The 22,693-nt window shown below is 46.3% G+C and overlaps 1 protein-coding gene across 1 annotated transcript in view; it reads right to left on the reverse strand.

The window, feature by feature from the left end:
- Nucleotides 1-4,427: 4,427 nt before the first annotated feature.
- The window catches only part of LOC129033011 (succinate dehydrogenase [ubiquinone] flavoprotein subunit, mitochondrial-like), a 29,594-nt gene continuing 11,328 nt past the window's right edge, over nucleotides 4,428-22,693 (reverse strand). Inside the window, 10 exon segments of the mRNA XM_063661435.1 lie at nucleotides 4,428-7,284; nucleotides 9,185-9,298; nucleotides 11,205-11,335; nucleotides 11,570-11,681; nucleotides 15,012-15,133; nucleotides 18,900-18,943; nucleotides 18,945-19,029; nucleotides 19,032-19,068; nucleotides 20,162-20,357; nucleotides 21,483-21,643. Of these exon segments, the coding sequence (XP_063517505.1) occupies nucleotides 7,198-7,284; nucleotides 9,185-9,298; nucleotides 11,205-11,335; nucleotides 11,570-11,681; nucleotides 15,012-15,133; nucleotides 18,900-18,943; nucleotides 18,945-19,029; nucleotides 19,032-19,068; nucleotides 20,162-20,357; nucleotides 21,483-21,643 (1,089 nt within the window). The 3' untranslated portion in view covers nucleotides 4,428-7,197.

The raw sequence follows: 22,693 nt of genomic DNA on the forward strand, positions 1-22,693 counted from the left end.
AAAGCTCTAACTCTGAATCCTGTCAGCACCTGGGCTGTGCTGCTGGGGACAACATTGTCTTCACAAGTCCTCTCCACATTCTCAGAGGTGGGGGTATTGCCAATGATGGGGGATGCTGCCTGAGTCCCGTCACCAGCGGACAAAGCTACAGTGGAGACCACCATCTGCCAACAAAAAGAGAGATCATCTCCCATCCCTTGTTCTGCTGACCCAATCACTGGAAGCATTGAGGCACCACTATCTCCTCACCTGCCTCAGATTCAATTTCCTCCTAGTCAGGTCTATTCTAAGCTTTCCAGAAGTTGAGAAATTAATTGAAAGATAACACTTTCCTCCCTGTGTTATGGTTAATCATATAATGTATCCAAATACTGGGTCAGTCTTTCCTTCGGTCTCATTTCTCTGAGCTAATCTGAAAATGCCTTTTCTGTTTTCCTTAGAATTTTTCTAAATGTTTCTGGGCACTTGTGTTCCTGAGGCTTTCCATAGTGCACCCTCTTGTGCATCTGATGTCTTTGGCACATACAGGCCCTCGACAAGTAGTTGTTCAATGAACAGATGACCATCCTGTCCTTTGTGTGAACAAGCATAGCAAGTGCACATTGTATCTGCACATGTATCCAACAGCATCCCTCCCAAGCCACTTTGTTCACTTATTTTCTCAGCATCACTGACGGCTGCATCGTGACATCTGCACACAGATCTTTCCTTTTCCAGTCACTTTTCCTTTTTCCAGATTCCGGCCATAGAATTCCAGGGACAGAGCCAACCATGCCTGGCACCCCCTCCTGTCTTGGGACAAGGATACTTTCTCCAGTGGCTCCCATCTTCCTTCCAACATTCTTCTGCCAGAATTCAGTTTGGAGGACAATGACCTACTACTTTTAATTTTTTTCCCCTTTTTGCTCTTCTACCAAATACCGCTTTTAACACGTTTTTCACTGAGTAGTGGACAATCTATCAAATAGGTGAGGTTCAGTGTGAGGGGGCATTTGCAAAGGTCTGCATCAGTGCTGGCTGATGGAACTTTCCGGTGATGGCATCATTCCATAGCTGCACTGTCCAGTGAGGAGGCTACTTGCCACTGTGGCTACTGCTCGGGATGGTGCAGATCTGAATATCTTAGACACAGCGGCCACTGTGTCTACTACAGGGGACGGTGCAGGTCTGAATATCATACTCACAGCTCACCTTTTTGGTGCCTTTGATCCACGTTAGGAATTATCCAAATCTTCTCTCTGGGCAATATTCTATTTTCTTTTAATATTGACCCAATTATTTTACTTCTTCGGTGTGTCCTTTCTCCTAACACATACGGGTTCACTTTGAAACCTTGAAACCCACATTTACAAAAACATTTTCAATATGAAACACCATTCCATGACTCATTAGTGGAGTACCATCAACATTTACATTTCCAGACCACCCACTGCCCAGTGGTTTTCTTGGTCTCAGTACTCATGAAAACGGTCTGAAGGTTTGTTTTGGGTTCCTAAGTAGTAGACACACACACACACCACTGCCTGTCAGTTATTTCTCGGAAACTAAATCAGCCCTTCTGTTGCCATCCTAACATGCTTCAGGGGTGCCTGTGCTAGTTTTTAATTCTTTGTCCTAACACTTAAATGTTTGCTCAAACGCCCATATTAATACTTCCTCTTAGTTTACAAAAGGATTTACTTTCTTACTGGTTGGGATGAAGCTGCCTGAGGTTGCCACCTGTTATTTTTCCTTCATTTATTGGACCATATCATCCCATTACATGTCTGCCATGGACGTTTTCAAACTGTGGTCCCTGGACATGTTAGAAATGCAAATTCTCAGACCGAACCAGGACTGCATTGGAAGATGTGGGGTAGGGTCCCCCCAGGACTGAATCGGAAGATCTGGGGTGGGGTCCCCCAGGACTGAATCGGAAGATCTGGGGTGGGGTGCCCCCAGGACTGAATCAGAAGGTCTGCAGTAGGGTCCCCCCAGGACTGAATCGGAAGGTCTGGGGTGGGGTCCCCCAGGACTGAATCGGAAGGTCTGGGGTAGGGTCCCCCCAGGACTGAATTGGAAGATCTAGGGCAGGGTTCCCCAGGACTGAATCGGAAGATCTGGGGTAGGGTCCCCCCAGGACTGAATTGGAAGATCTAGGGCAGGGTTCCCCAGGACTGAATCGGAAGATCTGGGGTAGGGTCCCTCCAGGTGATCCTGTTACACAGCTTAGAGAACCATGGCATTAGGGGTGGCAATTTGACAATTCTTTTTTTTTTTTTTTTTTGTTCGGAGACAGAGTTTCACTCTTGTTGCCCAGGCTGGAGTGCAGTGGCACACTCTCGGCTCACTGCAACTTCTGTCTCCCAGGTTCAAGCAACTCTCCTGCCTCAGCCTCCCAAGTAACTGGGATTACAGGCACCCACCATCATGCCTGGCTAATTTTCTGTATTTTTAGAGATGGGGTTTCACTATGTTGGCCAGGCTGGGACAATTCTTAAACTGTCATTCTTTACTCACTTATTTGCAGGAATTCTTCTGTAAAGAACTTTTCCTAATCAACAAGGTTTCCCTGAATCGCAATTTGTAGAAACAAGGCAGGATAATCGCTGATCTTCCTTCAAGTGTCCATTCCCAGTGTTAGGAATTAGTGCCCTGGGTACCTCCAAGAGTGACCAATTACATGTGTTTGGTTGGTTGGTTTGGGCTTTGAAACCATCACTATGAATTCATGGTTTTCATGTATTAGAGACCACTTTCTAGGTGCTTGATGTGTCTACTGCTACTGGGGCAGAGGCAGAAAATGTGTATACGATAAAAGAACAACAAATGAGTTCATGCTTATATTTCTATTTCAAATTTAGTATATGGTTTTACACCTTTTTCTCAGAAAAATCTTGTTTTATTTTTTGAGATAGAGTTTTGTTCTTGTTGCCCAGGCTGGAGTGCCATGGCACAATCTCAGCTCACTGCAATCTCCACCTCCTGTTTCAAGTGATTCTCCTGCTTCAGCCTCCTGAATAGCTGGGATTACAGGCACCTGCCACCATGCCCAGCTAATTTTTGAATTTTAGTAGAGATGGGGTTTCACCATGTTGGCCAGGCTGGTCTCAAACTCCTGGCCTCAGGTGATCTGCCTGCCTCGGCCTCCCAAAGTGCTGGGATTGCAGGCATGAGCCACCATACCTGGCCAGAAAAATCTTAGTTTTAGCATTAACATAATTAGTTATTAGCTTTAACTCCCACCCCACATAATTTCAAAGGATTAATACCAATAAGACAAGTAACAAGATGATTGATTGAAATTTAGGATTTAGTGGCTCTATTTGTCTTTAGACTATGGCTCACTAAATCTGCACACTTGAAGTGCTGTGTTGTAGCGATGCTCTGACAACACATGACTGTCACCAGCCTGATGTGCAGTTGGGCTGCAGAAACCCGTGATGCTGCCTAGCCCAGCCAGCCCCATGTCACTCCTCAGACTCAAACTCGATTCTGACACCACCAGCACCTGGGACACTGCCTAGGGGCTTCTCTGGTGGCAGAAGCACATCCTGGAGCAGGCCAGGAGTGCCTGGAATTGACCATCCTGAACCTGTGCAGCGTGGGCTGGTGAAGGAACACACCAGCTCCCACAGTGAGCACAGGCCCAGCTGCCCACGTGGGACCCGGCTCCTGGATGCCCCATGCCTCCGCCTCTTTCCTGTCTCACCTCCCGCTTCCCTTCAGCTGCTGCTCAGGGCCACCTTGCAAATTTTGGTCTCAGGGTTGGCGCCTGTAGAATGCAATCCAAGGAATTTAGATTCATTCATTTCAGATACTATTCTTTCAATTTTAGGGACTATCTTAAAAACTTAGTTTGGTAATATGTAAAACACTTACAATTTCAAAGTCCAGATATTACTTCAGAGTCCGTTTTGGTCTCACTTCCAACACTGACCCCTCTCCTCCACAGCAACCACTTTAGATTTTTATCCTTATACTGTTTTAAGAAAAAGCAAATATATATTTGCATTATATGATATGTACTCTGCCCCTTATCAATGGCCTTCCTCATTCCTCCTTCTGGTACTGAGTTCCCCACTGCACGAATTCATGTTCCTAATCCCCTACTGATGGACATTTTGATTGTTTCCAGTTTTACAAATGCCACAGTGAAGAACTTGGTTGCAAACACATTCAGGCTGTGAAAAGAACTCTGTGCATAAAGTCCTTTCATTTCTTTGCCAGAGTTATTTTTGAGGCAGATTCTAGAATTGCTGAGTCAAAGGGCAAATGTCAGGTAGTTTTGTTAGACGCTGCCAAATCCTCTTCCATGAGGCTGCAACGTTCTGCATTCCACAGTGACGTATCAGAGTCCCTGTAACCCACAGCTTCATCAACAAAGCATGACAGCAAACCCGCACATTTACCCATCACACAGTTGAGAAATTTTATCCAATTTCACCTTTTTTTTTGGTTAGCATTTTTATTACCAGTTTTTTTGTGGTGTAATGCACAGAAGGTAATGAACACATTCTACCTGCAAGCTTCTTCCTGTGCCTTTGGAATCTGCTCCTGCCGGTCTGCAGGGAACCACGAATCTGCTTTCTGTCATGTAGGAGGCATTCTCAACACCCTCTGTACACAGCATGAACTTTTTTATTTGGCTTCTCTTACGCAGTGTAGTGACTTTCAGATTTATTCAAGCTGCTACATGCGCCAATAGTCCACTCCTTCCTAGTGCTGAGGCCCCCATCACATGAGCACAACTGTTCCCTGTGTGTGATGTGTTGTTCTCCGGCTGTGCACTGCCAAAAAAGACATCATTAAAAAAAAAAATTTAAATATAATGTAAGACCTGCCTTGTCTTAGGAAACGTTTTTCTGGCAGTGGCTCACACCTATAATCCCAATACTCTGGGAGGCTGAGGCAGGAGGACTCCTTGAGCCCAGGAGTTTGAGACCAGCCTGGGCAAGATGGTGAAACCCTGTCTCTAAAAATTAGCCAGGCATGGTGGCTCACACCTGTAGTCTCAGCTCCTAGGGAGGCTGAGGTGGGAAGATTGCTGGAGCCCGGGAGGTGGAGGTTGCAGTGAGCCGAGATCACACCACTGCACTCCAGCCTGGACAGCACGGCAAGACTCTGTCTCTACCAAGAAAAAACCAAAAAATTAATAGAAGGAAAAACAAAAAGTTTTTCTTATCAAAAATACACTTACAAATGTATCATATTAAGTTGGTGCAAAAGTAATTGTGGCTTTTACCATTGAAAGCAATAGCAAAAACCGCAATTACTTTTGCTCCAACCTAATATTATTTTCTAATGACAAACTTGGAAATAACTGTCATTGTTCTCTAAAAACAACAGCCTAAAAATAAAGCAGCAGCCCATTTACTTCTATACCAGTTCTTTTAGCATTTGGTTATTTAAACTGGCGATCCCTAACATTTTTGGCACGATGGACTGGTTTCATGGAAGACACTTTTTCCACTGACAAGTGTGGGGATGGTTTGGAGATGAAACAGTTCCACCTCAGATCATCAGCATTAGATTCTCCTAAGTGGGGCATAACCTAGATCCTTCGCATGCACAGTTCACAATAGGGTTCCACTCCTGAGAATTTAATGCCACCACTGATCTGACAGGGGGCGGAGCTCACACAGTAATGATCTGACAGGGAGCGGAGCTCACACAGTAATGCTCTGACAGGAGGCGGAGCTCAGACAGTAAGGATGTGATGGGGGCGGAGCTCACACAGTAATGCTCTGACAGGGAGCGGAGCTCACACAGTAATGCTCTGACAGGAGGCGGAGCTCAGACAGTAATGACGTAACGGGGGCGGAGCTCACACAGTAATGATCTGACAGGGGGCGGAGCTCACACAGTAATGATGACAGGGAGCTGAGCTCACACACTAATGTTCTGGCAGGGGACAGAGCTCACAGTAAAGCTCTGGCAGAGGCGGAGCTCACACAGTAATGCTCTGGCAGGGGGTAGAGCTCACACAGTAATGCTATGGCAGGGGGTGGAGCTCACACAGTAAAGCTCTGGCAGGGGGAGGAGCTCACACAGTAATGCTCTGGCAGGGGACAGAGCTCACACAGTAATGCTCTGGCAGAGGCGGACCTCACACAGTAATGCTCTGGAAGGGGGCGGAGCTCAGTAATGATCTCATGGGGGCGGGGCTCACACAGTAATGATGACAGGAGGCGGAGCTTGCACACAGTAATGCTCTGGAAGGGAGCAGAGCTCACACAGTAATGATCTGGCAGGGGGCGGAGCTCACACAGTAATGCTCTGGCAGGGGGCGGAGCTCACACAGTAATGATCTGGCAGGGGGCGGAGCTCACACAGTAATGCTCTGACAGGGGGTGGAGCTCACACAGTAATGCTCACTGGCCGGCTGCTCACCTCCTACTGTGTGGCCTGGTTCCTAACAGGCCATGGACTGGTAACAATCTGTGGCCTGGGGATTGGGGACCCCTGATTTAAATAATCGAGGACACACTCACCTAGTAAACCATCTGCCAACAAAAAGGAGGAAAGGCACCAACATTAATTTGAACTTAGAAATAAACTACAAGGCCAGGCATGGTGGTTCACACCTATAATTCCGGCACTTCGGGAGGCCGAGGAGGGACGATCACTTGAGCCCAGGAGTTTGAGACCAGCCTAGGCAACACAGTGAGACCCTGTCCCTACAATTAAAAAACAAATGAGCTGGGCATGGTGCCACACACCTGTATCCCCAACTACTCAGAAGGCTGAGTTGGGAAGATCACTTGAGCTGCCCAGGAGTTTGAGGCTGCAGTGAGCTGAGACTGCACCACTGCACCGATCCTGTCTCAAAAAAAAAAAGAAACTGCAACAAAATATCTGGATTTTGATGTGACAGAATACAAAGATAATTACATTTGATTTTTAGGTCAACAAATATGACAAGTCACAACAGTAAAATATTTTAAATGGATTTGGAAATAAAAGAAAGTTTGTTCATTTATATTTTATTTAAGAGCTGTGCCCAGTTTTATCGTGTCACAAGAATGAAGCAAGGGACAAAAGTAAGTGCCACGCTCCCTGGCCACTGGGTTCCTGGCAAGCTCCCGGCCACTGGGTGCCAATCTCCCCTCAATGTACTCCTTCTTCCCCGGAGTGCAGAAGCATGACATGGACACATACATGAGCTATTATACATAATTACAAAAGCTGATTCTGTCATCACCGCATCTTGTCTCATCAGCAGGAGCGAATGGCTGGGGGGACGGCGGCACAGTCAGCCTCATTCAAAGTTTTGTCAATTACGGGTCTATATTCCAGGGTGACCTTGAAAAGAAGAGTCAGGGGTAAGGTAAGCACAAAAATGTACAAAAAGCCATCTCTTGTGTTCCTTTTGAAAATTTTTTACTATAAAAGTAGATTTACGGCATGTGAACTTTAAGGTATTTGCCACAGTATTTAACAGTAACAAATTCAAAAATGATCTACATGCACAACAGGGGACTGTAAATGACGGCAGATCCGTAGAGTGGAACGGAGCAATGAAAATGACACTGTACCAGATTCTCAGTGCTTTACAAAAATGCTCCCATCACGAAAAGTGGGAGAACCCTTGTCTATACCAACACACTTGATGTTTAAACCATCTACTTCCAGTTTTTCTACTTCAAAGTAAGTATTTATATAGGTTGAACATCCCTAATCCAAACATCTGAAATTCTCCCAAATATGAAATTTTCTGAGCACCAACCAGCATGACATTCAAAACAAATGTGCTAGGGAGTCAGATCTTCCGATTAGGGATGCTCAGACAGTAAGTATAATGCAAACATTCCAAAGTCTGAACAAGCCTGAAATCCAAAACACTTCTGGTCCCAAGGGTTTCAGAGAAGGAATACTCAAGCTGTATATTAAATATGCACACACAGGAAAAAGTAGGCCCATACACAAAGAAATTTAAACCATAATGGGTCATCTCTGGTTAGTGAGCTCTTATTTCAATCTCTTTGTACTTTCTAAAATGAGTATGTATTTCTTGAAAAATCACTGAAACTGGCTGGGCGTGTTGTTTCATGCCTGTTGGGGAGGCCAAGACACGTGGATCACTTGAGCTCAGCAGTTCAAGACTAGCCTGGGCAACGTGGCAAAACCCCATCTCTACAAAACATACAAAAATTAGCCAGGCATGGTGGCATGGTGGCATGTGCCCGGGAGGCTGAGGTGGGAGGATCACCTGAGCCGGGGGGGAGGTTGAGGCTGCAGTGAGACGAGATCGAGCCACCACATTTCAGCCTGGGCAACAGAGATGAGACTCTATCTCAGAAAAACAAAAACAAAACAAAAAACCCGAACCTGGAAACATTAAAAATAGACTTGTGCTAAGCGAGTGAAGTGTGATTTCTATACACTACCAGGAAATGGTCTTCATGATAAATCCTGAAAATGACCTACTGCCTGAATCACAGACAAACTAGATGATAGTGAGAGTCCAAAGGTAACTTCCACAGACACAGCTAAGTGATTATACGACTCTCTCTTACAAGCTAAGAAAAGCTTAAGGGTAAAAGCTTTCTATCTTCATTATTTCTGAATCTTAATGCGCAGCGGAAATGCCACACGGGTGAACTGTGCTTGTGTGGAACAAGGCTGCAACCCCCCTACCACACCCTCAGCTGGCTCTTCCCAGGACGCTGCTCACCCCAACCCCGCCTCCATTTCTGCCCTTCTCTACTTGCTCAGTGCCCAGGGGATGCTAAGGGCTGCACCACATCCCCTCAGCTCCCCTGCAGATGCTTCCAGTTGGCCCAGCCCATGGGAGGAGAGGGGAAGGGTCTCTTCTGGGCTCCCTTGGCTTGGGACTGGTTTCTGGTAGTGGCTGTGTCCCCACCCCACAGATGCTGACTTTCTCGCCAGGTCCACAATCATCATCTCTTCCCCTGCCACCAGGCCTTGGACACCTGCTCCTGCCCAGTGACTTCCATCTGGCCCACACCATGGAGCAACCCTTCCTTAAGGCTCCTCTGAATCACCTGCAGGCACTGGATTCTGTTTCCAGCCCGAAGCCTGACTGCTGTCAGAGTGCCTTTTTCAGTGGTGCCTCAAATCTGTCAGGAGTTGATTTAAATCTGGCCTGCTCCTCCCCGTTCACCATCAGCAAGGCCAGCCCACAGACCTGGGTGGGGCCGTGTGGGTGCCGGGCTGTGGTGAGAACGAGCTCCACACTGACCTTCCCAGTGCTGAAGTCCACATAGGACAGGGTGTGCTTCCTCCAGTGCTCCTCAAAGGGCTTCTTCTGTTGCCCCTGGATGGGCTTGGAGTGATCGTACTCATTAATCCACACCTGAGGCCAGAAACACAATCACATTTCTTATTACTCTAACAGAGCAATACAGAAAAAACACAGCAAACATTAAAATGATCTAAGAGACAGATGCCCTAGAACTCATTCCATTTCCACTTCAGCCCAGGAGGCTGACACCATCAACACGTTCAGAACCCACAGAGGCCACATGGCTGGCCAGGGGTCTGCAGCCAGCAGTGAGTCCAGAGTAATCCATGTCTGCATGTTCCCTTAGACATCCTTTATGTACCTTAGAGTTTATCAAATACTTTGTCTTTTTGCTCCAAGCGCTGGGAGACTACCTCAATCTTTTCTTTCAGCCTGTTTTAATCAAAAATATTTTTTTTCTTTGGAGACAGGGTCTCGCTATGTCACCTGGGCTGGAGTGCAATGGTGTGATCACAGTTCGCCAGAGCCTTGACTTCCCGGGCTCAATCAATTATCCTGCCTCAGCCTCCTGAGCAGCTGGTACTTCAGGCGTGTACCACCACACCTGGCTAATTTTTTAATTTTTGTAGAGACAGGTTTCGCCATGTTGCCCAGGCTGGTCTAGAACTCTGGGCTCAAGTGATCTGCCTGCCTCAGCCTCCCAAATGCTGGGATTACAGGTGGGAATCACTGCACCTGGCTTCTATTCTAATTAAAACTCGCTGTCACCAACTAAATTTATGCACTGGCCGGGCACAGTGGCTGATGCCTGTAATCCTAGCACTTTGGGAGGCCGAGGTGGGTGGTTCACTTGAGGTCAGGAGTTCGAGACCAGCCCGGCCAACATGGTGAAACCCTGTCTCTACTGAAAATACAAAATTAGCCGGGAATGGTGGCACATGCCTGTAATCCCAGCTGCTTGGGAGGCTGAGACAGGAGAATCACTTGAACCTGGGAGGCAGAGGGTGCAGTGAGCTGAGATCGCACCACTGCACTCTAGCCTGGGAGAGAGTGAGACTCCATCTCAAGATATTAAAAATAATAAATTTATTATTATTCTGTATCCTGGCAAACACGAATTCATATACTTTGCAGGAAAGACTTTTAATAAGTATGAGGAGACGAGCAAGTTCTGAGCAGTGATCACAGCCATCAGCATATTCTAGTGGAGGGTAAATCAGTAAAATTTCATGGTGAATAAAAATGATTTTCCCATTCACTGTGTTCAGCTGACTGGAAAGGCTGCCACCAGCCGCCCACACAGGGTCCTGAACCAGCCTGTGTGCCTGCCTTGTGGAGCCTTTGTCCTTTTGCTGATGTGGTTTATCCTGAACCTGCATTTGCACTGCAAGCTTCCCTTTCCATGGTTTTTTGCTATCATATGTGAAAAACTCTTACCAGGCAGAATCCAACACGTGTGCTCTACATAAAAATCAGTTCATCTGAAGAACAAGTGACCACAGGGCAGGCTCCATAATCAAACCACAGGGCAGGCTCTATAATACCTTTTCCAAACCACAGGACAGGTTTGAAACAGTGGCTTACTCGTTATTTAGTAAACTGGCATTTCCTCCACAGGGCAGGTCTGAAACAGTGACTTACTCATTAATAAACTGGCATTTCCTCCACAGGGCAGGTCTGAAACGGTGGCTTACTCATTATTTAATAAACTGGCATTTATTTCCTGGTCATGCCACTCTGGCTGCACTTCTAACCTTGGCCTTCTAACAGCAAAGCACATTGGCTTGGAGATGCCACTGCTGGCATCAGTGGATGCCGACCCAAAGCAAGGAAAAGGTCACAGTGGTCCAGAAAATGGTGAGAACCCAGAGATCAAAGTTACCCGGGGGAAAAAGGCATGTTTTGGATTTACTTTTGGGGAAATGAAATAAAATGCAGAGAAAATGCAGGGGTGGGGCTGAGTCTCACCAGGCGGGAGGAAAAGGCAGGTGCTGGTGGGCATGGAGAGAAGGCGCACCTTGTATTCTTCCCTGGCGTGCGCGCCCCGTGACTCCTTCTGCGCCTCTGCTCCATTGATGGTCTGCAGTGCACACAGCATCAGGTTCTGCAGCTCCAGGTTCTCCACCAGGTCTGTGTTCCAGACCATTCCTGGGGACACAAAAAGTTCCATCGGGGCAGGCAGGGACCCAGTCACATGGGCCCTCCGAGCTGTCAGCCTGGGCCTGCTACTCCATGGAGTCACTGGTTGTGGCTTTAGAGCTGAGGGCCAGGACCCATCCAGACAGCAAGCATGGAACTAAGTCAGCACTGACAGGACAGACACCAGCCCACCCTGCAGAAGGCAGGGCCCAACAGTGTGCACACAGCCCGCTGTCTGCTCACCCCAGTCAAACATCTGCAGGTGCTTCAGGTCTCTGTAGAGCTTGCTGATTTTCCCACAACCTTCTTGCAACACGCTTCCCACACGGAACACAGCAGCATGATTTTGCATTGACTGTGGCACAAAATATTATTTGTAAACTTTTAAGCCATAGAAGCAGCTGTACCAAGAACTGCTTAACTTTCAGACCTGTTGTTTTGCATTTCATTTTATTTATGTAAATTAAACAGGAAAATTAGGAAATTTAGACTGTGAGTTTATTACTCTGAACTTAAAAATGAAGTTTTGACTAAAGCTTCTGAATAAACAAATGTTTCTATTACATACATATCTTAGACCCACACACAGCCTTTCCAGCGGGATACAGCCAGGGTCCAGGACTCCAAGCAGACTGCCTGTGAGGCACCATGTTCCATACGGCTCCACAGCCAACCAGGCAGCACAGCCTCCCCACACCCCTGGCGGGACTCCTGATGTGGGGTCTGGTGGTCAACGTGACACGAGCCAGCAGCCCTGTGGTGACACACACAAGGAGGAGCTGAACAGAGCCCTGCTGATGGTGGGGTTGGAACCGAAGGTCTTCAAGGAGAGGGAGGGCGTTGGTGGCTGGGGCCCTTGGCCCATCTGGCTAGTATCTTCTGCCTATTTTGTAGAAGCTCCTTGTACACTGAGTTCCTTCATAGTTTTACCATGACTAGAAACGTGCTATGCAGTGGAACTGAAGTTTACTGTAGGTATGCTAGGAACTGGGCATCAGCTTTTGCTTCCAGTCGGACAGACAGGCACCACCTCCGTGATCCCTCCTCCTCCTTGTTTCTCCCTCTAACTGTGCTTTGCTCCACTGACCCTAATTGTCTCTTCCTCTACCAATGCACCTTTATGGTTTAATTTGGACATTTCATCTGATTTTCCTTAGACTCATACACAATCGTGACACTGTAATGCACATCACCCTAATGGTTTTTCAGGAAGAACAAATGAAAAAAATTGCATCTCAGAATCTAGTATTACATTCTTTCATGTCCTTTAGCAGCCACGTTTTCATATCGTTTTTTCGTATTTCTGGTCACATTATTTCAAGGAATTTTTAATTTTTTGTTCAAAATGTGAATGAAATATTTACTGATGTCTGAGCAGATTACTGCTGGCACATTGCAAATCTACTGATTTTTACATACAAATCTCTTATCCAGACACCTTACTACATTCTTGTTTTGTTAGTTTTTCAGTTTCTTCTCTGGAAGTTTTTTGGAAATTATATCTGTAAATAATGGCAACTGTATCTATTCCTTTTCAATATTTACTGCCAAGACCAGCTGGGTCGTGGAAACCCTAACCCAGCGGCACTAGAGGAATTAAAGACACACACACAGAAATATAGAGTGTGGAGTGGAAAATCAGGGGTCTCACAGCCTTCAGAGCCGAGAGCCTCGAACAGAGATTTACCCACTTATTTATTGACAGCAAGCCAGTGATAAGACTTACTAAAAGTATTGCTTACAGGAAATAAAGGGATGGGTCTGGCTAGTTATCTGCAGCAGGAGCATGTCCTTAAGGCACAGATCGCTCATGCTATTGTTTGTGGTTTAAGAACGCCTTAAGAGGTTTCTCCCCCCTGGGTGGGCCAGGTGTTCCTTGCCCTCATTCCAGTAAACCCTCAGCCTTCCGGCGTGGGTGTCATGGCCACCACGAGCATGTCACATGCTGCAGAGATTTTGTTTATGGCCAGTTTTGGGGCCAGCTTTTGGCCACATTTGGAGGCCTGTTCCTAACAATTTACCTCATTTCTTTTTTTGATTGTTACTATTAATAGCCAGAGTCAGCAGAAAAATCCCTTCCCCCAACGAAACGCATTTCCACAGGCATAGGAAGCTCTGTTTGTTCAGTGCTGACTCCAGCACCTCACGGAGTCTGGGATACAGCAGGCACCAAGACACACCTTGTTTGGTGGGGACACTTCTAGTATTCTCACTGCAAACCATCTCAGATTTGCCATTTCTATATCCGAAGTCGTGTTCCCATTCTCTAATGCACTGGTTTCTTCTTTCCCAGCTGCCCTCCAACCCTACAAAACCACTGCAGGGCATCACTCAGCCTTCTGTGCCTTAGTCACGCTGTTCTTCTCACCGTTCCACAAAGCCTCCCTCAAGCCCAGCCTCACCTGAAGACTGAAGGGCACAGGCCTCTGAAAATGTCAGCAGGGAACCTGTTCTCTCGTGTCTAACACCAAATGCCTTTCAGAATAGGACTAAAGCAATGGACTTCTTTTTGGAAAATACACAGAAATTCATGCAAATAGTAGAGAAGAGATCTCATTCTTGGACAAGAATCCTTGTTATTAGAGGAATTCAGTTTCTTAGACTGACTATATATCAGGTTCTCCACAGCCCCCATGGCTAATGGCTGCCATACTGGACAGCAAACACTGAACATTTCCATTATCACAGACGGTCTTACTGGACGGACCCCCAGCAGCACAGGCCACACAGATCACTTTCCACCTGCCTCCCACTCTCCCTCTCTTCTGAGTATGTTTAGGGGCAGCAACAGGTCCAGCTTAAAGACATTTCCGAGTTGCTGGAAGCCAGGCGTGATGACATGATCAGTATCTGGGCCTGAGATGTAAGCACCAGTGCTGTGTTGAACTCCAGGAAACCTCTAAGAGAAAGCGGCCCTGCTGGGGACTGAGCTTCTCTGGCAGTCCACGCTGTGACTCATCCATGACAGGCAGCGACGGTCAGGGCATGGAGGTCACGCCCAAGCACACACGAGTGAACCACAGAAGGCTGTCCTGGATGCTAAGCAGTCACTAATTCTGCCCTAGCCTGCTGACCTTCTATGTGGAAAACAAGTGCACTTCTGGTCTCTTTCCTGTTCTTGATACAGTGAGGAGTAGGTCCCACTGCTGTTCACCTCCAGATACTGGTGCAGCCTCGTATGTTTATCGCAGCACTAGTCACAATAGCAAAATCATGGAATCAACCTAAGTGCCCATCAACGGACGACCAGATGAAGAAAATGTGGTACCTATATACCATGAAATACTACTCAGCTATAAAAAAAGAACATAATCATGTCTTCTGCAGCCACACAGATGCAACGGGCGGTCACTATCCTAAGTGAAGTGACTCAGAAGGTCAAGTGCCACACATTCTCACTTGGAAGTGGGCGCTGAATGGTGAGTACACATGGACAAACGGAATGGACTAACAGAGACTGGGGGCTCCAAAAAGTGGGAGGGGTGGGGATGAGCGATTACCTGCGGAGTACAACACACACGACTTGGGTGACGGGTACATGAAAAGCCCAGACTCCACCACCTCACAGTACATCCACACAAAACTGCACCTGCATCCCCCTAGATCTATTTTTAAAAAAACAAAACCAGTGCAGGGCCAGGTATGCAGCCAGCCTGCTCACTCCAGAGCGAGTCCAGGCTCTTACCTTCTGCATGCTGAGTCACAGTTCCCATGTTCTTATGCTTCTTCCATCAGCAAATCTCAATTTCTCAAGATTCGTGACAGATTCTTCCCCAGCATTTGGTTTAATTGGAGGGACTTTATCTCCTAAAACAACAACAACAAAAAAAGCTAGAATTTAACCTTTGAAAACCGTGTTAAAAAACCAAATGGATTTAGAATGACACACAAATATGTAGCACAGCCACTCAAGGAGCCTGGAAACTGTGTAAGTCTCCGAGCTAACACACTGCCAGCCCACCCTACATCTGAGGCCATCTGTTGAGTTGGGGCCAATTTTAAAGAACAGACATAAAAGACAAAGCTGTTGGCACACAGTAGATAGCCATTAAGTGATCTTAGAGTGAATAAACTAGAAATCATCTCTAAAATTAAAAATTTAAAATGTAGGCCAGGTGCGGTGGCTCACGCCTGTAATCCCAGCACTTTAGGAGGCCGAGGTAGGTGGATCACTTGAGGTCAGCAGCTCAAGAGCAGCCTGGCCAACGTGGCAAACCCTCATTTCTACTAAAAACACAAAAATTATCTGGCATGAGAACTGCTTGAACCCAAAAGGCGGAGGTTGCAGTGAGCCGAGATCATGCCACTGCACTCCAGCCTGGGCAACAGAGCGAGACCCTGTCTTACAAAAAAAATAAATAAATAAATGTATACAAATTTATATACATTAAGTGTATATAAATGTCACTCCACTAAGGGGAAAAAAGACACCTTCCAGATGGTGGTCCCAAGGGGCTGGCCACCCCACTGTCCTTTGCATCAGGGGGAGGAAGGTGGCTGCTGTGTGCTTGAAAGTCACTGCTGATTTGGACTCTTATGTGTTCTCACCTAACGTTCAAGATTTGAAATTTTTTTTTTTTTTTTTAAGATGGAATTCTGCTCTGTAGCCCAGGCTGGAGTGCAGTGGCACCATCTCGGCTCACTGCAACCTCCACTTCCTGGTTAAAGCAACCCTCCGGCCTCAACCTCTGGAGTAGCTGGGACTACAGCAGTATGCCACCATACCTGGCTAATTTTTGTATTTTCAGTAGAGATGGGGTTTCACCATGTTGGACAGGCTGGTCTCGAACTCCTGACCTCAGGTGAGCCACCTGCCTCGGCCTCCCAAAGTGCTGGGATCACATGTGTCAGCCACCGCACACGGCCAAGATTTGCAACTCTTATGTTTCCAAGATGTCTTAAAAAGGCTTTAAAGTTTTTTTTTAGATATATAACATTTTACATATATTTTCTTCAACAGGTAACACATGCAGGAGACAGGAGGCATGAAATGCAGGAGTCAAACAGGCCCCACCCCACCCACTGCCTCTCCACGGGACCAGGCTGTGGGTCTCTTGAGGGTCTGCTCAAATGCTTCTAGGCTTGCTGGTATTTCTCTTCCTTTTGTTTATAATGCTTTAAAAATTGATCTTTCAGTAGAATTGACTTTTTTCTTTTGGTGGGCAGTTCTACAATTTATTTTTTCTTTTTTTTGAGAGAGTGTCTCCTACCTCTGTTGTCCAGGCTGGAGTGCAGTGGTGTGATCTCGGCTCACTGCAATCTCCGCCTTCCAGGCTCCAGCAATCCTCCCACCTCAGCCTCCCAAGTAGCTGGGACTACCCAAGTGTGAGCCACCATGCCCAGCTGCTTTTTGTATTTTTGGTAGAGACGGGGTTTCACCACCTTTGCCCAAGCTGGTCTCGAACTCCTGAGCTCAAGCAATCTGCCTGCCTAGGCCTCCCAAAGTGGTGGGATTATAGGCGTGAGCCACTGCACCCAGCCTCAGTTCTACCAATTTTAACACACGTATAGATGCATGTAACCACTTTGGGAGGCTGAGACGGGAGGATCACTTGAAGTCAGGAGTTCAAGACCAACCTGGGCAACACAGGGAGACCCTGTCCCTAGAAAACAATTTTAAAAATTAGCCAGATGTGGTGGCGTGCACCTGATAGTACCACTGCACTCCAGCCCGGGCGACAGAGGCAGACTATATCTAAAAATACAGATATATGTATATATATATATATATATATATATATATGTATGTTTTTGGGGGTGGTAGGGGAGAAGTAGTGATGCTACAAGCGTTTTTCTTTCCTTTTCATTTTTAAAAATTAAAGGATAAAGATACAGTAAAATAAAACTCATCATTTTTAATGTAGCGTTTTTCAAATTTTGACACACACAGAGCTGTGTCTGTAAGTCTCAGCACAATCAGGAAACAGCCTCTGGCAACCACCAATCCCTTTTCTTCCCTAGATGTGCCTTTTCCAGAATGTTGTATCAACAGAACCACAGGTGTGCAGCCTTTTGAGTCTGACTCCACAGCATTCTGCGTGAGATGCTGCATGTGTGAGCAGTTTCTCAGACGTAAAGTATAGGGTATTCTTACAAAATGTTCTTTTCTGCATTTTCAAAGAAAGAGAAGCTCAAAATTTCTACATTGCTCTGAGAGAAGTGGTATCGGTCCTCACTGCTACAAAGTACAGGGCTATGGAATGAGACAAGCACAACCTGTGGCGTCAGGAACGATGGACCTGAACTCCGCCTTCGCCGATGATCGGCAACGGCTTGGGATAAGACGCCAGCTCTGCGTGTGCTGGCCTCCGGAGCTGTGGTCAGATCCACAGAGACACAGTGTCTGAAATAAGCTACCCTTTTAATACTATCTGTACCTTTCTAACTACAGATATAAAAGGGCGCATGTTTAAAAGTTACAGCAGTGCTAGTTTTTATTTCACTTGAGTCCATACAAAAAGCAAAAAGCACCTGTTCTATAAAAACGGCAGAAATGATGCTAAACAGTTAACACCAGAGAAAGGTAACGGGAAGAACGTGGGCCTGGGGTCCCACCGTCCTCGCCACACAAACATCCACCAGTGCCTCATCCACCTCACACTGTTCTGAGCACACGAGGCTGGATAACCACCGTGAAGCTCTCTGGAGGTGGGAGTGATGCTAACTGTCCTGTTCTTAGTGCACGTAAGACTCACACTCCCACACACGGTATTTCTTTTCCTGCACATTGTTTGACGCTATCATGAAAAGAAAACCAGCAAGTGAAATCCAATCTGACCGTAGAGGGTGGGAATCCTGTTCACTCTAAGTCAGCCCTTCTCCTCTAATAGAGGTTAGTTGTACTTTGTTTTTAGAATGGCCTAAATTATTTTTCTAAGTACCAAGAAGTTACATATTCATTCATGCCAACTATTTTAAATATTTCATTGCAAATAAGTGATTTTTATCAGGCAAGTAATATGTAATGAACTTCCCCTAAAAATAACAACTTCCTAATAGTGCTTTTTCGAAGCAGAAAATGACTGCAAAATAATTTTTAAAAAAAAGTAACCTCAAAAATGTCACCTTAATTCTTAAGATCCCCAACCACCCTCTATCTAGTCTCAACATTACCACCATATAATCTCTGGATTTCTCAGTTTAATCACTTCAAGGGGAAAAAACCCAGACTACCTCTATATGATCACTAAGCAAATTTCCAGTAACAAATCAAGGCTTTGTAACCTGGCTGGGTGCAGTGGCTCATGCCTGTAATCCCAATACTTTGGGAAGCTGAGGCAGAAGAACTGTTTGAGTCTAGGAGTTCAAGACCAGCCTGGGCAATATTGTGAGACCCTGTCTCTACAAAAAAAAAATTTTTAAATTAGCCAGGTATGGTGGTGCACATCTGTAGTCTCAGCTACTCGGGACTCTGAAGGTTGAGGTGTTGATGACTGCTTGAGCTTGGGAGGTTGAGGCTATGATGACTGTGCCACTGCACTCCAGCCTGGGCTGACCCTGTCTCAAAAAAAAAGAAAAAAGACTAACCTCCTGCACCTTCTCAAATAGTCTGGCTCCTGAAGAGAACACTTACTAGATCTGCATGACTCTTTCATACTCAGGGCACATGCCTGACCAGACAACCAGGTCCAACAGCGAGTTTGCCCCGAGGCGGTTGGCACCATGTACCGAGGCACAGGCAGCCTCCCCACAGGTGTACAGGCCGGCACAATCTGATCCTGGCCATTCGCGTGCCTCAGGACCTGTGGAAAGGAAGATTTCAGATGAAATGTCAAGGTGCCCATTCCTCCACAAGCCCACCTCCCTCAACGGGGTGTCTGTGCTGCAGGTCAGAGAAAGAGAGGGAAGTAGGCTGGGCATGCAGTGGCTCACGCCTGTAATCCCAGCACTTTGGGAGGCTGAGGTGGGTGGATCACCTGAGTTCAGGGGTTCAAGACCTGTCTGTCTAACATGGTGAAACCCCGTCTCAACTGAAAATACAAAAATTAGCCAGGCATGATGGAGGGTGCCTGTAATCCCAGCTACTCGGGAGGCTGAGGCAGAAGAATCACTTGAACCTGGGAGGCGGAGGTTGCAGTGAGCCGAGACTGTGCCATTGCACTCCAGCCTAAGCGACAGAGCGAGTCTCCACGTCCAAGAAACAAAGAGGGGGAAGTAAAGACCATATCTAAGAAGGAAGTAAGGACCACAGCTACTCTTCTTCAGAGGAAAACTTCCGAATGTATCCCCCAGTTTCCCCTCTGCCCCTGAGCACCTGCTGTTACAAGCAGGTCAGAGGACCTCCAATGTCAGCATCTGCGACTGTCCCCCGTGTCCCATGTTCCCGAGGCCCTCACCACCTGTGCTCCGGCTCAGACCCAGGAGCACAGCAGGTGGAGGAACACCAGCAGGGGAGACTGATGTTCCAGACTCTTCTACCCCGTTCACCTCTTCATCTACGCAGGGAAAGTAGCAGCTTCCACCCACCTCACCCAACAAGGAGGCTAAGTGACTGACAAGCTCTGTGTGCACCGCAAACCACTCAAAGGAGTGAATTATAAAGATCCCTCGATGTACAAGATCATTAGAAATAACAGAAGATCATATAAGAAAGTAATTATAAAATGGAAAAAGCTGCAAATGATGTATCTATGACAATTTACTAAGGAGAAATAAATTATTAAGCCCCCTCCATTCTCCAGTAATAGAAATTTAAAGTGCGATCTAGAAAACAATACAGTACTTTCTTGAAGAAAACATCTGTCTTTTCCTCTAAGATCTAAAGAGACAACTGCGAGGTGGGCCCTGTCATCCCAGCCTTCTTTCCAGCTGTGGGAGAGGAGCCAGCACCATCACCTGCCCCTTGTAGCTGGTGGGAATGCCGCCCATGTTATAATGCACGGTTGGGAGGACATGGATCGGCTCCTTCGTGACGTCCACGCCAGTGAAGATCATGGCTGTCTCTGAAAAGCCGGGCAGGCACGTGGCCGGCTGCTCTGGAGGTAGGTGGTGCAGCTGCAGGTAGACATGATCTTTCTCAGGGCCACAGCCTCTGGTAAGACAGGACACCATCACATAAGGCAGAGAACGGCAACGGCAGGAGACCTGAGAATACGTCATCTTGGAAGCGTGTGAGTTTCAACATGTTTTGATACTGAGGAAAATGTCCCCTCATGTATGGTCACTCTCTCCTCAAATCTTTTCTAAGCATCTACTGTGTGCCAGGGACAATCCTAGGTGCTGGGACACAGCTGAGAACCAGAACAAAAACTCTGCCCTCACTGAACTCACACTCGTCTCAGGGATCACAGCCTGCTGCGGCTGTCCTTGGTAAGAGCATTAGAAAGGCCTCTATGCCAAATACAGTCGTCCCTGTGTATCAGTGGCAGGTTGCGTCCAGGACCCCCACGGATACCAAAATCCGTGGTTGCTCAAGTCCCTAATATAAAATGGGAGAGTATTTGCATATAACCTATGCACATTCTCCTCCATATTTTAAATCATCCTCATTTAAAGTTTTACATTTAAGTTTTACAGCAACTCCAGGATTACTCATAGTACCTAAAACAATGTAAATGCTACATAAATAGCTGTTACACTGTGTTGTTTAGGGAACAATGACAAGGAAAAAAAGTCTGCATATTTGTAACGATGCAATTTTATTTTCAATACATAGTTGGCTGAAACCACACATGTGGAACCGATGGATACGCAGGGCCACCATATTCCAAAAAACCATCTGACTTCTCTTTTTTTTTTTTTTTTAATATAAAAATGTAAAACCTCTAAAGGCCATACCAGCAGATATTTAGCAAGTGTCATTACATTAAAGAACAGAGTCAGGCAATGAAAGAGCTGCAAATTGTCTTACTGAAAGCCAAATAACCCACACACTTTGAAAGCTGCCGAAAAACATCTGTGGGTATCAGACACAACACCCAAGGCTCACACACCGACATCAGGTTGGGTGTGTGTCTCTCTCTCTCATACTCCGTCACATACACACACTAAGAGAAACTCTGTTCCACAGATTTGAGACAGAAACTGGCTACAATTTTCAAAATGTAGGTCTTTAGGAAAATATCACAGACTAACAGACGCCTGCCCACAGCTGAGAGAGGTGGCTGTGCACATGTGCCTCCACCCGAAGCTGAGGGTTAGCGGTGCTGAAACTCACAGAAGCAACCCCGGCCTGAGTGCCCGCTCAGACAATGCTGGTAGCAAATCACGCGCACCGTCCTTCGCAGATCTCCAGTCATTGACGGACACACCACATCTCGAGGTGCCAGGTCCTTCGCGACGGGGGCGTATCGCTCCATAAACCTTTCGCCTTGACTGTTAATGAAAATGCCTCCCTCTCCACGACATCCTTCCGTAATGAGACAACCAGCACCATATGTGCCTGCAAAAACCACACACGTTTATAACCTAACAATTGCTAGGTCTCTATTTCAAATGCATTATTTTTTTTTCAAGATATTTTTTGGGGGAGAGATGAAAAAGATATGCAGAAGGCAGTATACGCAAAACTGAATAGAAAGAACAGTTAAGATACAGTAGAAAGTCTGGATAACAAAAAGCACTGACAAGGCTGACAGCTGCAGCACAGGCTGGGGCAGAGTGGCGTCCCCAGAGGGCAGAAAGGCCGGCCCACAGACCTCTGGCCAATACTCTGATTACAGCCTGGTGTACGTTGGATGCCTCAAATTTTGTTTTAATTTTTGAACATTCTTCTGCACTATGATACTGGAGTGACTAGTTAAGAATACTAGCTTGGAGAATTCATATCTAAGTTACCCAAACAGTGGCAAGGACAGTAATAATGATTATTTTAGTTAATATTTACACTACACTTGCTATGGGCAGTTCTAGCTACTTTCCACATATTAAACTCATTTAAGTCTTACAACTTAACCACTTACTTAAAGTGGTTAAAGTAACTGACAGTGTATAAAATTAAAGTTATTTATTTTCATTATGTGGAGAAGACAGACTTATCTATCCCAGGAATCAGTATAAACACAGAACCCACTAAAACAAGAGAGATTTTGCCAGAAAACCCCATGTGACTCTTCGGGCCGCAGTTTCCTCATCTAAAATCGGGAGAGGTAAGCTGTGAACCTGATGGCAGCCACTACCGACTACTGAGGGCCATGCGTTCTCACCCCCAGGCAGGTGCTGCTGTCCTCACCCTTTACAGGTGAGGAACCACGGCTGGGAAAGGCCATCACCCTCACACGGTTATATCAAGGCCTGTGTCTGAACCGTTATTCTACAATGCCTCTATTTTCCTTAAAATAAACAAACTCTAAATGAAATTTATTCATTTTTACAAAGCAAATAAAGTAGAAATTAGATTCCTACCCTGTGGCAACAACAGTGTTCTTT

The sequence above is a fragment of the Pongo pygmaeus genome, chromosome 2 (assembly GCF_028885625.2).
Source record: "Pongo pygmaeus isolate AG05252 chromosome 2, NHGRI_mPonPyg2-v2.0_pri, whole genome shotgun sequence".
Classification (NCBI taxonomy): domain Eukaryota; kingdom Metazoa; phylum Chordata; class Mammalia; order Primates; family Hominidae; genus Pongo; species Pongo pygmaeus.